This window comes from Triturus cristatus, chromosome 2_2 (genome assembly GCF_964204655.1).
Source record: "Triturus cristatus chromosome 2_2, aTriCri1.1, whole genome shotgun sequence".
NCBI lineage: Eukaryota > Metazoa > Chordata > Amphibia > Caudata > Salamandridae > Triturus > Triturus cristatus.
The window spans coordinates 1,091,919,660-1,091,937,231 of NC_140582.1; the positions used below are offsets into that span (position 1 = coordinate 1,091,919,660).

Consider the following 17,572-nt stretch of genomic DNA (forward strand, 5'->3'; position numbering starts at 1 on the left):
GTGTTTTGATGGTGTCCTGCCCATCCCTTGTAAAATGCAAGCCTTGATATAATGGGGTCATTTGTTGGAATATTGTGATTAATTATAGCAGGATGGGGCTCTTTCCTGGCTAAATGTTGGCTCTGGCATAATGGTGGTAATTTTTGTCATTTAGTGGCCATTCAAGGCATGATAAGACCCACCACTGGTACTGCTGGCCCTGGCCTGATGGTGCCCATTACAGGCACTTTGTTGGCATCCATGGCATGATGGTGTCCACCACCCCCTTGAAATATCACTGTCCCTTGCATAATAGTGATACTTCTTTGCTTACTGTGGGTATACACGGCATGATATTGCCCACTCATGGTTTAATGCTGTCCATGGGATAGTATTGGTAATTCCGTGCATACTGTGGACACCCATGGCTTGAGATTGTGATACCCGGGCTCAGAATGCATACCCTGTCTTTGTGGCAGTAGAACATGACAGTATCTGATGAAAACAAAAACTTAATTTAATTAATAAAATGGAGAGATGGCGTTTTTACTTAAGCTAAAAGCTTTTCTGTGGAGAAATGTGGTTTATGTTTACCAAAAATAAAAGATTGCATTTTATAGCAAAGTATTGAGGTTCCATAAAATGACAAACTGATGTTCGGTTACAAAAATAATGCAATCTGCTGTTTCAGTGATAGTTACTGCTACTGGCTGAGTCCCTGGTGTGTAAAACTGGTACAGCCAACACAAAATGGAAGCTCGACGTCAGAATTTAAAAGTAGTAAAACTAAAATGTCAAATATGCTTCAGCAATGCAAATTCAAGCATTTAGCAGCAATTCAAGTATTTATCCCCCCAACAGTACAAATGTAAAGGTACTCCTGATGGGAGGAGGTCAGTCTGGAGGAATGCACTGCCGTGCTGCAGTCCCTGCCCCTCACAAGCCCATACATAAACTAGGAATTAGAAAGAAAACCTACTGCATTCACTGGAGGAGTCCCATATTAAGGTGTGTCTGAAGTTGATGACGGAAAGGGGGGGGGGCACCATGGCGCAAGGGTGCCTGCATTGGTGTTGGGCAGCATGCAGCGCAGAACCGCAGTGAGGGAGCAGGAATGCACCTTAATTTGGTAAATGTGACGCATTCCTGCTCTCTTCATTTGATACAGCGCAGCACGTTGTCTTGCTGCGTTGCGCTGCATCAAATATTGATAAATCTGGCCCACAGTCTTTGCATTTTTCATTAGCAGAACCAATATATACAAAAAGGTAAAAAATTGAAATGATCAAAGTATACAGTGAACTCACAGTGCGCGAAAACTCACAAGAACGTCAATGTGTAGTGAACAGAGAAAATGGGAAAAAAACAATAAAAAGAATGTAATAAATTTACAGCACATGCAGATAATTTCAGGATTTAACAGTTTGTAATTATTCCATTGCACAGCGTTCAATTAATGAAAGAAATCTTTTCACCGAAGTAATTTCGACAGTGTTTTGGCCTTCCATGATTAAACAGGTCATCATCAGGACAAGAGAAATTATTGAGCACAAGAAGGAATAAAATACTGGGAGGTGAGTTTGAAGAAAATGAAATGAATCTTGAGGAAGCTTGATCAGAATGAGATGAAGGTGTGAGGATCAATGGCTTCCCGAATTTCCAGGGAAAACAGACACCAACACAATTGGAATTATCTGTCAAACATGAACTGGTACCTGAATATGGGTCCGAATGGGTTGCACAAAGTTTTTGCGGAAACCAATGGTAAGCAATGTGCGGCCTCTAATCTCCCTGTAAGGTACCAAGCAGTTTAGCAAAAAACAGCAAATGCAATGTCATGGGTGAGACTTAAAAAGCATTAAGGCCACATGCATCAAACATTTTTGCCCACGCAAATGGGCAGATTCTGTGAATTGGCCTGTTTGAGAGGGCAAAAAGCCTTTTGTGATGCATCGAAGGCTGTGCATTCGCAAGTTATGTAATCACAATTTTTTGCGATAAAATGAATTGCGAATGCATTTAGAGAATCGCAATTTGCGATTCCCTAAATGCAATGCATCAAGCCTTTCCTGAATGCAAATTGTGCATTTAGGAAATGCTAATTACCATCAATTTCAACTTGATGGTAATTTGCACAACCTTTGAACAATGTGTCGCACACATTTAGGGCATGTGTGTGTGCGCCACATGTTCATACTTACCTTTTTGGGGGGGTGCATCAGTGGGGGCCTTAGGCCCCCTGGCACCCTTGGAATTGCATTTGCAGTTTGCGATTATCAATTTGGTAATCGCAATTTGCAAATGAAATTCCCATTCATTCCTATTGGCCCATAGGAATGAATGGAGTCAAGTTCAAGTTCAAGTTCAAAAGCTTTATTCCGTTTGTACAATACAACCATATAAGCAAAACAGAACAATAAAACAGTATATTAAAAAGGAATCATGAATTCAGTAAAATTTGGTCACAAAGAGGTTAGTTTACATAGCAAAAAGGTGCCATATACAATGAGCAAAATGCATTATAGTGTACAGGTTTAACCCCTTTCAATGCCGAGCAAATGTTCGATTAGCGTTATTTAGCGGTAAGGAAAAAATTCCACATAAAGTGACAAGTGTATTGTAGCTGTGCAAAGAATGCAAAGTGCAATGAAGGCATTATAAAGTGCAGTATATATCCATAGTCTCCTCAAAATTTAGAAGTACAGAAAAATTGCTATCAGTGCATGGTAATGTGCAAAATAAGCAAATGAATAAAAACTACGCAGGGCAAATCATTGACTTCCTTATGGTTACACATTTTAACACGTAAGATGCAGTAAAAAAACAAATATCTGGGCTTCCTAAAGATGATATTAACTTCATTGCTGTTTTAGTGGACCGAACATTATATTTTAAAAAGATAGGTTTGAGGTAAAATTTCCTATAATGGTAATAAAACTTACAAAACAGTAAAAAATGGCAGCAACTTTGTTTGGAAATATTGTCACAAGGGCACATAGAGTTAGATCTAGTTCTCATATGCGGGAATGACACTAAATGATGGACAATCCCCAACCTTAAACGGGTTAGAACAAATCGATGAGAGTTGCATGTTACAGTAGTAAAATATGTCTGAAAACCTTTATTCAAATTTAAACCATAATAAAATATTATAGTTGGTAGGTTTCTAAACTGCCTCTCTCTGGCCGCAGTCTTATGTGATAAAAACCTCAGTTTTAGATCTTTTTTTGATATCAGCGCTGCAGCTTCTGGTCTCAGGCGGATATTACAATCATATAAAAGGTTGAACCAATGGTAAATATAGCTTTGCCAGGGTATACGTGATGAATGGTCAAGCCTCAGACAGTCTTTGATAATTGTTTGTGTAAATAGTGTCTCTGGTTTAGACCAAATAGAACGCCAGAGTAATAATGGACGTAATGCAGCTAAATCCGTGACATATTCTATTCCTACTTCCTTGTGGATTAACATAGTTGATGCTGAGGGGGGGGACACATAATAATTTTTTTTAAAACTTGTTTTCATCGCTCTGTAAAGAATTCACACAATGGTGGCCCCACACTCCCGCACCATACAGTGCCGATGAAACACTCCTGGAATTATAAATGGCCATCATTTCTTTGATTCTTCTTTATCCCAATTTAGCGGAGAATCTAAATATACTGTTAGTGTTTCTAATCATCTTCAATCTCACGTTCTCATCCTCATTTGCCCATTTCCCATCTTTGGAGATTGTTATTCCTAAGTAACAAAACCTACTGACCGTTTGCATCTTAACTTTATCAATATAGAAGGTGCTAACCGGCTTTACTTTCTTGCCGCAAATCATCGCGAAAGTCTTGGTTTTGTTAACTATCAATTTTATATTTTCAATAAATAACACAAAGTTATCGATAAGACGTTGTAATCCAACCTGTGTTCGCGATAAAAGGGCAGCGTCAGCCGCATATAATAAAATCGGAATAGCACTACCGTCTATAATAGGGGCATCCGAAGGTAGCTGACTTAAAATAGAATCAATTTGATTAATAAATAATGAAAATAAAAAAGGCGCTAAAACACAACCCTGTCGGATTCCTCTGGCAACTTTAAAGAACGGTGTGCATTCCCCTGAGGGTCCATAGCGAACTTTACATGACAGTCTTGAGTAGAGCCGGGCTAGAAAATATACACATTCCTTTGGGGCACCTAGTTCTAATAAAATTTCCCATAAAATGTTATGATCTACAAGATAAAAAGCACTGCTCAGGTCTGCGAAACAGAGGAACAGGTTGCCCTCCTTAGCAGTTGTGTACTTATTGATAAGGAGGTCAAGATTTACGCACTGTTCCAATGTCCCCAGACCTTTTCTAAAGCCATATTGTACCCTTGATACGATTGTGTTATCCATGGCCCAGGTTTCTAGTCTTTTTAACATAATTCTACTCATTATTTTAATTGAGGAATCCAAAAGAGAGATGGGGTGGTATTTACTTGCCTCAGATTTGGATCCTTTTTTAAAAAGGGGGATAATTAAGGATTGGCCCCATGAGATAGGTAATTGTCACTCCGCAGTTGCGTTAAAAAGCCTAGTCAGAATAGGGGCCGACAGATGTAACTCAGTTTTATATAGGTCCAGTGGGACCCCATCTGGTCCAGGGGCCTTACCTCCTTTACTATTAATTAGGCTCTCATATACCTCATATAGACTTATTTCTAGGGGTAACCTTGGCCATGTGCAATCGTTGTACATTAAAGAATCTAAAACTAGCCTATCAGGATTAAAAATGTTTAAAAAATGTTCGGTCCATGAGTTGCAATCTACATGTGAGGTTATTTCGGGCACTCTGTCATTCTTTAAAAAGGAGCTATTTATAGTCTCCCAGTAGAGTTTGCTATTGTTTGTATCTGCCGCTAAGTTAAGGTTGTTCCAGGCCTCTTCTTGAAGGTCTCTTTTCCTTTTAGCAAGGGTTACTTTGTAGATACCGCTAAAATTTTTAATACTAGTGGAATTACGTAGTTTAGTACTCAAAGCTTGTTTTAAATCATGTTGGGCGCGAGTACAACTTTAGTCAAACCATCCTGAATTAATTTCTTTTTTCCCGTAATTTTCTTAGTGAGCAGGCTTTCTATTGTTTCATTAATCCTGTCAATGCTAGTAAGTATAATGTTGGGGTTAACTTCCTCACCAAGACAGTAGTCTATCTCCTTGCTACATTTTCTTATCACCTCTTCGTGTAATTTATATGGGACAATCCTCGACCATCTAATCCTCATACCATTTGGTCTCACAGCTTCGACATTATTAATACAATTATTTCCCTTTGTTTGTTTATAACCCCAGCATTGTAATATTATTGATATACTATTGTGGTCGCTTAACGCTTGCTCATTGACCCATAGTTTAGAGTAAGCAGTATTATTGGAGAGCAGAATGTGGTCAATGTAGGTGTTAGCATTTCTCCCTGTAAAAGTTGGGCAATTGATATTTTCCCTGTTTTTCATGCAACTTAGCATTTCCAAATCAAACTTTGCTATCATATTATTTAGCGCTGTGCCATAGGTGCAATGTGGGAAATGTAAATAATCGGCATCTTCCATGTTTCCGCTCTCCCTTCTAGTCCCACACAAATCACTCATAGCAAAAGGGCATGGGCTAATATTAAAATCTCCCGCCCATAAAATGATAGTCTGGTTACGTGATAACGCCAGAGCCCTCTTAATTTCGTTTTCCAACGGGGCTAAGATTTTTCCTCTGTCAACACTAAAAACATGATTATAATAATTAATCAATACTAAGTCTTTGCCTTTATGAAATTCTAGTCGTAACACCTGTGAGTAAATATCCACTGAGGTGCAACTTCTAATTTTACAGGTATTAAGTTTATTTGATATTAGAAGTAGTAAGCCTCCCTTAGCCCTACCAGCGACTGAGCTGACTGCATTCAAGCAGTACGAGGTATAACCCTCGATAAAAATAGGCTCCTTATGCCAAGTTTCTTGGAGGCATATTATATCATAGCCCGTAGTTATGAAATCCCTCCAGAATGGGGTTTCCAATTTTCTGTTTATACCTGCTATATTCCTAGTGACAACACTATAACCCGATTCCAGGTCTAACTTAGCAGTTGCACATCCATTATTTACTGCTACAGGAATTTCTGTGGATAGGGGGGTATCTTTCATAGATAACTTGACTGGTGTGCGATGGGTTCCAGTCCCTCTATTGTGCTAGCGGCTTCATCTGTGTTGCATTTAAACTCAGTAGATGTTTGTGCGGCTATTACTGCGCTAGGTAGGTGGCAGGTATCCTGGCTACAATATCTCTTTTCTCCCTTACGTTCTTCAGATGTTACATTCGGTATGGGACTTATAGAATAGCTATCCTGGTTTATACCTTTTGACCGGTTAAGTCAGTCAATATCCTCTAGGGATTCAAAGGCCTTGAATCTATTATATGTTGGAATAGAAATATTGAAACAGGATCTCGGATGTTTTACAAGATTATTGTTGGTTAAATGGCTGGGTTCCGATAGGTGCCTATAAAAATAGCCTAGTGGTAATAAAGTTGTATTAAATTCCCATGCCGATGGTAGTGGAGCATTTTTAAGAGTACTCGTGGCCCATGAACAGGATTTGAAATTTATTATAACGCAATCCCCCTCAAAATTTTTCCTGAGGGGGCCTACCCAACCCACCCTTTGTGTTAATATAATCTGACTAGCCCCCTCCATAGGGAAATTACAGTTGTTAGCCAACCCGTGGAGGATTTTATTTTTTAGTGTATCGTGATTCTCAACTTGCCCATTTCTTAGCTTAGGTATGTTAGTGAGCACTGCCACATAAGCACTGCATTCCGGGGGCAAATTGATACAAGGTAAGGACTGTCTAATAGCTTTTGCTGTCGTGTGGGTTGCATTATCCCTGCATAGTTGTTCTATAGGTGTAGTTTTTACGTTAGGTTGTGCTCCCTGGTTTATACTGGCTGTTGAATTTCCTCCCACAGGTAATTGAGGACTTTTTACTAAACCTCCACGGGGCTGACATGTAACATGTTGTTTGCCAACAGGGATGCTGCTAGTATTTGTGGTAGGAACTGTGGGAGGTTTATTCTTGGTCACGTTTAGTTTTCCAGTACTTCCCTCAATAGTACCCTCTGGTATAATGGTTGCTTCTACACCTGCTCTTTGTAGTTCATGCAACCCATTTTTATCAATGGAGCCTCTTAATTTGTGAACCTCCCTAGCCAAGTTATCCACTTTTTCGTGTAAAGGCCTAATCAGCTCAACCAATTTATCGAAAATTGCTTCTATATTAAATGTGCCCACAGAGTTTTGCTTAGCCCTTGTACGTGTAGTAACCATATTCTCCATAGTGGTTAATTTTTTTCCCCTTTTCCTCATTATGTTGCCCTGCCCTGTGGTTTTTTTCCGTGCGCCTTTTGAGTTAACCAAAGGGGATGATGGAAGAATAGAGCTATTATCAGTATCAAACAATCTAGGAGTATTCGAAATTTTAGACTGGATGCTGTCATTGGTATTAACTCCATCTGGGGTGATCATGCCTATGGCCGCCTCGCTATTATGTGAAGTTGCTCTACTGAGGTTTCCTTGATCTATTGGTTGTGGTGCACTTGATCCCATAGATAATCGTCTTTCTGTACGATCTATTTCTTGGGTAAGAACACTAACTGCTTTTACCAAATATGTATCAATAGTGTTGCATGCTGTGTCAGCTAGTGCTTTGGCTCGGTGCCTTGCCATATCAAGTTATTTTGCGTAAACCTCCCCCTACCTTTAAATCTAGAATATCACTGTGGACACAGTCTGCAAGATATACAATTGGTGTAGCTTCTCATATGTCTCGCATCCGGCCCGACTCAGAGGGGTGGCCCAGCCCGGCCTCCTTCAGCCTCCGACGGCCACAGACGGCCCGCCCTTTGCCCGGGCTCAGCCCGGCTTGTCCCGCGCGCGTCCTCGCGGGACAAGCAGCCACACACAGTTTTAAACGCCTCCTGGCGCGGATTAACGGGTCAGCAACAGCGTCGCCAGTGAGGGGCTGCTGGGAAATGTAGTGTCCCGGCCGGTGGACCAAAGCCCGGCAGTCGGAAGATCCAAGGGGGGGTGGAGGATTAGTGCCTCAGAGGAGCAGAGCCCGGCCACACTCAGGAACCCCCACAGCAGCACACCAAGTCCTCGGGGGCACACACAGCTTTAAACGCCTCCTGGCGCGGATTAACGGGTCAGCAACAGCGTCGCCAGTGAGGGGCTGCGCGGAAATGTAGTGTCCCGGCCGTCGGAAGATCCAAGGGGGGTGGAGGATTAGTGCCTCAGCGGAGCAGAGCCCGGCCGCACTCAGGAACCCCCATAGCAGCACACCCAATGGAGTCATATTAGCTAATAGCGTTTTGCAATTACTGAATCGCTATTAGGAAATGTGTAGGAATCGCAAAATTAATTGTGATTCCTTTATGCATGGGGATATGAAATTACCAAATAGCGACTCCTTAAAATTCGCTATTTGGTTATCGCAAACCCTAGTTTTGTTGCAGGTGGCAGTAAGGGAGGAAACAGACAAAGGACCAGATTAAGAGTTTCAGCCAGTGCGATGCAAAGTCTTGTCAGGGTACTTACTTTTCAGCACAAAAGGTATTTTGCGATAGAAAGGGGCCCTTTTCTCAATGCAAATTGAGCTTTGTGCTGCTTAGCACCACTTCGTATCAAGGGGGCATTACTTGTGTGTAACTTGGGCGGATCAGCACAGACAGCCATAGTTTTTGGTGGAAATCCCAATCTATTAAGATAACCAGAAGTAGCTTTGCATAAAAAAAATAACACCTCCATGAAGCAGGTGCAATCAAGGAGAAATCTTTTGATATTTCCAAAACTTCGACTCACTGCATGTGTGCTGCACTGTACGCACACGTAGAATGTGTGGAATGTTTCAGAATGTGTCTGGTCGTTTGATTTCGTACTGAAAGGGTCTGCTTGCGGTACAAATACTATGGTTGACCTCACACTTCTGCACCTTGATGAATAATTTGCGCGGGGCACTCGGCAACCTTTAAGAGCACCAACGCAGGAAGTGACAGCAGGCCATTTTCAATAAACATGGCTCTGTGCTGCTGTGGTTTCTGCACTGCGTTGAAAAAAGAAATTCTGCTCCAAAGAGCTCTTGTCTGTCAAGGGAGCCACAAACAAGGGTCATTTAGACCAGCAAGGCATGGCTAGCTACCGATCAGAGTCTCTGAGGCGAGTTGTAGCAGAGGGGGAGAGCATTGTTGGGGTGGAAGAGCCAATAGAAACTACCCAAGACTGTTGTGCTTTCTTAAATCACTTCGCGTGCATTCTTGTTAAGCTGGGTGCATTTGGGGATAAACCAAGGGTGCAATAATGTACACTTTTAGGTACTGACGAAGGCTGTAGTAGGGCAAGGATATGACCGTTTTTGTAGCACAGCGCTTCAGCAAAGTATTTTGAACCCTACAGAATGGAATTTTCAGACGGCTGAGGTTCCGCTGGCTCACAGATTCCCATTAAAACAGTCCTAAATCCATTTTTCACTAGCTCTCCCCTGTGCAATCCTGATATTCCCATGAAACTTTAATCTTCACCAGTCTTATTTCAACAGAGCACGTCCCTCTAGGTCAGGGCAGTATAACAGGCAGCCATTTTTGGCTCCCTCTGAGTTTTGTACAGTGGCTGTTGCCAGACGATGGAGGATTCGTCTGTCTATCAACAATCTCAAAGCAAAAGGTTCACAAGTCTTTCCTGAAGAGCCTGCAAGGTTTAAAGAAATCAGGAATAACCAGATGACTTATTTATTTTATAAATCCAAGCCTAGTAACTTCTAGATGAGTGGTCTTTGGAAAAGAAAAAACTCTGAACTGACGTCGAGTAAGGGTGGGCGTACGGGCTGATGAACCAGCCACAGCAATCTCTATACAGTGAGTGATCAAATGCATAGGAAATCTTTCCACAGGGAGACAGAGGCACAAATGCTTGGTGGATGGAACAAATGCTCTCGTCTGTATGTTGTTAGCATCAGTGCAGGTAGAGGGGAGGGATGCACAGGCTGACAGCCTATAGGTTTGCCATGATGCTCCTATCGATAAGTTTCCCCTCATAAGAGCAAATCCTCCTTCTTGTCCACCTCATATCCCCATACCACACCATTGGGTGACTTTAAGCTCACAGACAATACAAGCTTTAAAAAAAGAGACACCCTTTTCAACCTCATCGATACACTCAATGGGGTACAGCATATTACACAACCAACACACGCCAAGGTCGCATCCTCTAACCTTGTCTTCCCAAATCACCAACAATGCAGTACAAACCACCCATACCCCTGGACTGTACCGACCACTTTGTCATCCCTATCTCTACGCTTAGTATGCTACCAACAACCGAGGTCAACACAAAAGAGAAGATCAAACCTTCAGATCCTTCAAAGACTTCTCCACAGACAACCATAAGCCTGAACTCATTTCTCATTGTAATAATTCCATGTCCAATGCCAAAAACCTTTTAAACAACTTAAACAATTTTGTTGTACAGCTGTGTGAACATCTACACCCCAATTACAATGTCCAAGTACAAGTCAGAACCCTGGTATTTGCCGATTATAAATGATCCATCCACAGACAGGGAAGAAAATGGAACAAAAACAGGATCGCTTGATAGTAAAGTCCCACCACTCAACACGCAGATAGTTCATCATATCAACCAAGGCAAAGTACAATGCCAGCACCATCAGTGAAGCCACCAACAGAAGCAGAACGCTGTTCAAGACAATCAAGCACTGCATCAACTCCCTACCGGACCCACCTATTCCTCACTCCACAGAAAAGTGCAATGCCATCAACCTCTTCTTCAATACAGAAGTTCCAACAGCACAAGCCTGTTTCAATTCTTACACCCACCCCTTCCAGTAGCATCCTGCAATGGTCAAACTTCAAAGCCCTATATCTCCCAGATCTCGCTGACATACACAAATCCCTCAAAGCCACTTTTTATAAAGATGATGTCTTACCATTGTCCTTAATCAAAGCTCTCTCTGGGGTTGCACTCGTATCACTGCTTACCCTTGTCAATGCCTCCCTCACCCAAGGCCTCTTCCCAGAAGCTCTCAAGCAGGCCAGACCTTCTCACTCCTAAGAAAACTACACTAGACCCTGATGACATCACCAACTATCGGCTCTTTACACAGTTACTATGCTTGACATGTACCTTGATGGCTTTGAAACCCAACTTTCACAGAGTGCCAAGTTACTTGGAGGTAATACAAAGGTCCTACTGAATGGCTTTCCAGACTCCACACTGGCACCCCTCAAGGGCATTCTGCATGCCTCAGTACGTCTCACCCAGGGCCTGGAGAAATATGATCACATCACCCTAATCCTGATGGAAGACCACAAACTCCCTTTGCCGGGCCACACCATCTTCAAAACCAGCTGCATTATCTAGAAAGCTATCACAACCAGCACCCTTGCTTATCTTGCAGACAAGCTCGCTGTCTCTGGTGTATCGCAGGACACTCACAGCCAGGACATCCCCTGACTACAGACTAAGATGTGTAAAACAGGAAATAAAAGGGAATGCAGGTCTTATCCATCTATACACCCAGGATCTTGAACAACATCCACGTATCCATCAGGACCACCCCAAAACTGCTCCAATCTAGTAAAGAGTTGAAGACTTACCTTTATAAAGAACACAACCCAGTCCACAAATCAGCTTCCTCTCCTCTTACTTGCTAAATGTATGCTTGTCTTTGACCACAAGCAGCACTCCGCTGCCTTTTGACTAGGTTTGCGCTAAAGAAATCCCATTTACATACATTCAAGGCAGCTGGACGGGGCATCACAATGGGATGGAGGAGCACTTGTGTTTGTGGTCCTGGGGTGGTGCATGGAAACAAACATCTCAGGTGAGTTGGACCTTGGCAAATTATGCAAAAAGGTATAACAAAATATTAAAATGGACCTGTGAGGTAAATGACCAAAGACCTATCAACAATGGGTATTTTTGTTTATATCATCACTTGTAATGGGCTTAACACTTTCAGAAAGTTCCAGGTGTTAAGTAAGATCTATCCTAGATCAATGCAGATGTGATGTACCTGCAAGAGCCCTATCTTACTGGGTTGAAGCATTTTTTGCTTCAGTCACTAGGCTTCAGTTTAGGCACATATGCTATTCAGGACCACTGAAATCTGAGGTGATTCTCTCCTTGAAAGCCACACAATGGCATATAACCAAGAGCTTTGGAGAGATTTTGAGTTGGGGTGATTGTACAACTAGAAACTAAAAGTAGCCATTGCCCTGCTGGCTGCTGTGTACTCGGCCCCAACGCGGATGAGTCATCATTGTTTTACCTGAGCTACCCCAATGAGATGGCTGTATACTCTGAGGACATTGTAATGTCTTAATAAATCCTATTCAAGTCTGAAAGGCACTCATTGATCTTACAATACACTTCAGAGTGCTTGACAGTTGGGGATTTACAAATCGCCAGAGTCAGGGATATAGCTTCTATTTCTGTCCCCACGGACCTTACTGGGATGGACATGATCTTGGCACCTCCAAGACTGTTAATAAGAACTAGAGTTAAAATGTATTCTACACTCCTACAAGATCTTTCAAAGTTAGCCACAGATGGAAACTCCATTCGTATGACTCAGCCGCAAACTAAAAGTGCCGACAAGAGGACACTGTCTTCATTTCAAGACGTCTTGATACTTCATATGATCACCCAATAATTTAAAATAAGTGTACAAATCATAAAAACTTGTCCTCACGTCCAACAATTAATATGCGTTCCAAGCCATATTTATATCCATGTTTAAAAATAGTAGTTTCAATATGCAACAGGTTTTAGCGGGCTTAATTTCACAGACGAAAGTCACATGATTAAGTTCCCTACAGTCCAGAGAGGGCAGATTATTTCTCGGACCTCAAAGCTCCTTCCACTGCCACAATTTGGTGGAACCTCAACGAAAGAAAGAGTCTAATCAATTCAGGATCAATCATTTCTCTTGAGTGCCTTTGCACAAGTTGTTGAGTCATAGTATCCATTATCATATCTAAAGATAGGGCCCAATTCATAATCTTGCCATGGGGATGGAGTAAATTGCTCACAGAGTCATTTCTCAAAGCCGTGCCAGGAACCACCGCCACGGCGGGTCCTGGCGTTGCTTTTTGCAGTTTGGTGCAAGGCTTTGTCAACACAAAGTAGCCCTGCACAAAAATGCTGCTTTTGTTATCCATAAATGGGATTTTCTTTTTTAAAATACAAAAGAAAATGCTCTCCTCGCCATGGGAGTCTTCTCCCATGATGAAGGGAGCTTTTAGCAGCTTTCCTGCCCCTTATAGCCAGGGCTTTCCTGTCGGCGACGGGCAGTGAAAACTGACCTCTAATGCAGCCCATTTAGATCAGGTGAGCGGAACTAGGGGTTGGCCTCTGATGGCCCGTACTCCACAGGGCCGCCAGAGGTGTGTCATCACAGCGGATACAGGGTAGTCTCCGCCATGATTAAACCAAAGGTTCACCTGCATCTAAATTCAGCGGTCGGACCATTATGTTGGCGGTAAGCGTACGCCGTCACCGCTGCAATGGAGTATGATCACCACCAGTATATAAAGCGGGCCCTGGGTCGGTATTGTTTTGAAAAACATTGCCTGTTTTACTTTCTACTGTCATATCCTATTTGAGAATTGTTTACAAATGGAGATTTTCCTAGCTTTATTTTCTAGAAAATCTTGATTTTTTTTTAAGACGTTGGGGTGGATATTGTATGGCAATTGTGGCACTCAGTTCATGTAATAAGCAATATGACTACTCAACAAAAAATAGAAATTGTGGATTTATCCTCTTAAGTATCACTCAATCGTGAAGATATTAAGGTTTCCTCCGTTGCCATTTAACAGGCCATTAAACAAACCCACTAATGCTGCATGAATTCCCAACTGCATTATAGACATGAATAAATCCCACCCAAGGACTTGAATAAATGTGAGTTTTATACCTGAGGGATACCATTTACACAAATTTCTCTGCGCGTATTTTGTTTTGGTTGGGAAACCAACCCACACCATAGAGAGGAATAAAAGGAACATTTCCATCATAAGACGCTATTCTAAGATTGCGTAGCCTCCACGGCAGACGCATCCCATCCCAGGGTTGTGAAGGGTCCATTGTACCCCAATTCTATCTATCATTTACTTTCGAGCAGGGGGTATAGGGGCCCATGTCTATTGCTTGTATTAGGCACATATTAAACTTAATCCACCAACAAAAAGAGACAGGGCTCCCCACTGGCTTTTCTCTCTCCACTATCCATGGCCCTCATTCTGTGTCATGTGCAAAATACGATGGGGCTTATTTACAAGCCCCTTGCGCCAACCGTACATCACTTTTCCTATGTTAAGAATGACGCATAAGTGGCACATGCGGCTTGTAAATTAGCCCCGATATTGAGAGCAAGTGGCGTTTACGCCTGATTCTGGATCTCGAGCTGCATGAACTTACTGCCCGCCTAGGATATTTCCCAACACCTTCTACCAGGTGCAACCAGGAGGATTTTGCGTAAGGAAAATAGGATGGTAATAGGGAAAATGCGTGGATTTCAGGTGCAGTGAACATGTGCCTGCACTCTAATCTTCATTCCGACTCAGAAAACTCTGAATCTGACAATAGAATCACCCACACTAAAAATCAGAAGCAAGAATTCCGATGGCCTCAGCATTCGCTAATGCCACCTACATGCATTGAATACACACATTCTCTACGTGTATCCCATGCACAAATGCTCTTTATCACATTAAAGTCAACCCCTTTTGTGAGTGCTGGGAAAAAGTAACAAAAAAGGTTGCTTTCAGTATGGAATGAATATAGAACACGAAGAACTGACTGTGGCAAACAGCACTACAATGGAATGTGTGATGATTGAGCGGACCTTTCAGATATAAAATAGTGCCTCATTCCTTTCAATGGAAGGACTTCCTAGAAGGTGGAAGGATACTCCCGGCAGCCAATGGCATGAAGTGAGAGATGTATATGGCTACTAAAGGTCATGCAGAAAAATGCGCTTTCAATCTAGACCTAAAAATAAGAGTAAATTGAGCGAGAAGGCGGAGAGGCAAGGACACATGACCACACCAGTACACCCCCTGGTCCGTGGAAGCCTTACCTGCGGGGTAGTACAGCGGCGCCCCGGCGCTGAAGTGCAGCACCATGTTTTTGCTAATGAGGCAGTAGTAGTCTCCCTGGTCCCCCTCACCAAAGTGTTTGATTTCGAGGGTGAAGCTCGAAAAATCCTTGTTCACCTTGAACTTGTCCTCGCCGAAGCCATCGGCCCATTTGGCTTTGACATGGAAATGCAGAAAGAACTGGGGTGCTCTCATGGCTGCCAACTGACGGAACCAGTAGACCCCATGGTCCACTAAGTCCTTATTTGAAGGGGCGCACTGGAGTTTGAGAGAGGTGACGCTTCCCCTCATAGGGGGGGATGAAATCAACCTCAGCTCAAGCTTGTCCTGGGAAGAGTCTGCAGAAGAAAAAAACACAAGGTGTATAAATATCACTCATGCTCAGGGAAGAAGAGACTTCAGCCCAAACAGGGCACTCCTTAAACCCTCAAGAGGTGATCACACACGACAACACAACATAAACTGTTTGCATGAAATAAAGGGAATGCAATCTTTAAATATACACCCACAAACAGCACGGCTTTCTAAATCTAAGGGCCTTCTCAAGCAGAAAGGATAGCTCCAATGGTTAATGCCCCTGCGGCTGCACTAGTGTGTCTTTTTATGTTGAGCCTCATGCAGTATCTCTCCTCCGTCTAGGTTTCATAATAACAAATGTTCCTGTTAACTGGTATAAATGTGCTAAATTTATCGACCTGGGAAGAATGGTAGGTTGGGTCAGTCCTACCAGGATCCTAACTTATAATGAACAGGTTACGCACAGATGTGGCCCGCACGCATTCAATCCACTTTTCTTAATGACTGATTTGTAAAACCCTGCCCCTTCCAGCTGCTTTTGTACTCTGTTGATCAGATGTTTGGCTCAGCCTTTCAATAACTGGGGAAAGACTGGGGCCCCGTCTACAGGATCAATGAGCCCTGACAGGGAATAAACAATAGCTTGAAAAGATACCTGGGCAAGGTGAATGAAAAAGATTGCGGGCAGAACAAATGACTCCACCTTTTCTCCATCCTAGGTTGAAAAGTGTCATGGAGGTGGGAACTTTAGCATGTGATGATAGTGCGCCTAGACTTCCCCAGCAGGAACGGAACACCGCACACATTCAAGTGCCTGGGGTCAGTGCTCTCCCTGGAATGCGGAGAGTGAGAACCAATGAGCTCCCTGGAAAAGCAGCCCAGACCTACAAGTGGTGCCCAGTGCCCAGCTGCAGCTCTTTCGGCGCGGTCTATGCAGAAGGGCTGGAGATGGTGCGAGAGGCAGGCCTGGCACATTCAAGCATTGATGAACCCGGAGCCTGCACATGAGCCAGCTCATGGACTTCAACACTTCATCTGATGCCCGGAGGGGGATGAGGGCAGTGGAGGGGCTGGAGATGGTGCTGGAGGCAGGCCTGGCACATTCAAGCATCGATGAACCCGGAGCCTGCACATGAGCCAGCTCATGGACTTCAACACCTCATCTGATGCCCGGAGGGGGATGAGGGCAGTGGAGGGGCTGGAGATGGTGCTAGAGGCAGGCCTGGCACATTCAAGCATTGATGAACCCGGAGCCTGCACATGAGCCAGCTCATGGACTTCAACACCTCATCTGATGCCCGGAGGGGGATGAGGGCAGTGGAGGGGCTGGAGATGGTGCTAGAGGCAGGCCTGGCACATTCAAGCATTCATGACCCCGGAGCCTGCACATGAGCCAGCTCATGGACTTCAACACCTCATCTGATGCCCGGAGGGGGATGAGGGCAGTGGAGGGGCTGGAGATGGTGCTAGAGGCAGGCCTGGCACATTCAAGCATTCATGACCCCGGAGCCTGCACATGAGCCAGCTCATGGACTTCAACACTTCATCTGATGCCCGGAGGGGGATGAGGGCAGTGGAGGGGCTGGAGATGGTGCGAGAGGCAGGCCTGGCACATTCAAGCATTGATGAACCCGGAGCCTGCACATGAGCCAGCTCATGGACTTCAACACTTCATCTGATGCCCGGAGGGGGATGAGGGCAGTGGAGGGGCTGGAGATGGTGCTAGAGGCAGGCCTGGCACATTCAAGCATTGATGAGCCCGGAGCCTGCACATGAGCCAGCTCACCGACTTCAACACCTCATCTGATGCCCGGAGGGGGATGAGGGCAGTGGAGGGGCTGGAGATGGTGCTAGAGGCAGGCCTGGCACATTCAAGCATTGATGAGCCCGGAGCCTGCACATGAGCCAGCTCATGGACTTCAACACTTCATCTGATGCCCGGAGGGGGATGAGGGCAGTGGAGGGGCTGGAGATGGTGCTAGAGGCAGGCCTGGCACATTCAAGCATTGATGAACCCGGAGCCTCCACATGAGGCACATCGACCAACACTTCATCTGATGCCCGGAGGGGGATGAGGGCAGTGGAGGGGCTGGAGATGGTGCTAGA

At 43.8% G+C, this 17,572-nt stretch overlaps 1 protein-coding gene across 1 annotated transcript in view; it reads right to left on the reverse strand.

The window, feature by feature from the left end:
* CD8A (CD8 subunit alpha) overlaps window positions 1–17,572 on the reverse strand; it is a 55,017-nt gene that overhangs the window by 31,428 nt on the left and 6,017 nt on the right. Inside the window, exon 2 of the mRNA XM_085642639.1 lies at window positions 15,151–15,507. Within this exon, the coding sequence (XP_085498765.1) occupies window positions 15,151–15,507 (357 nt within the window). The remainder of the gene's footprint in view (window positions 1–15,150; window positions 15,508–17,572) is intronic.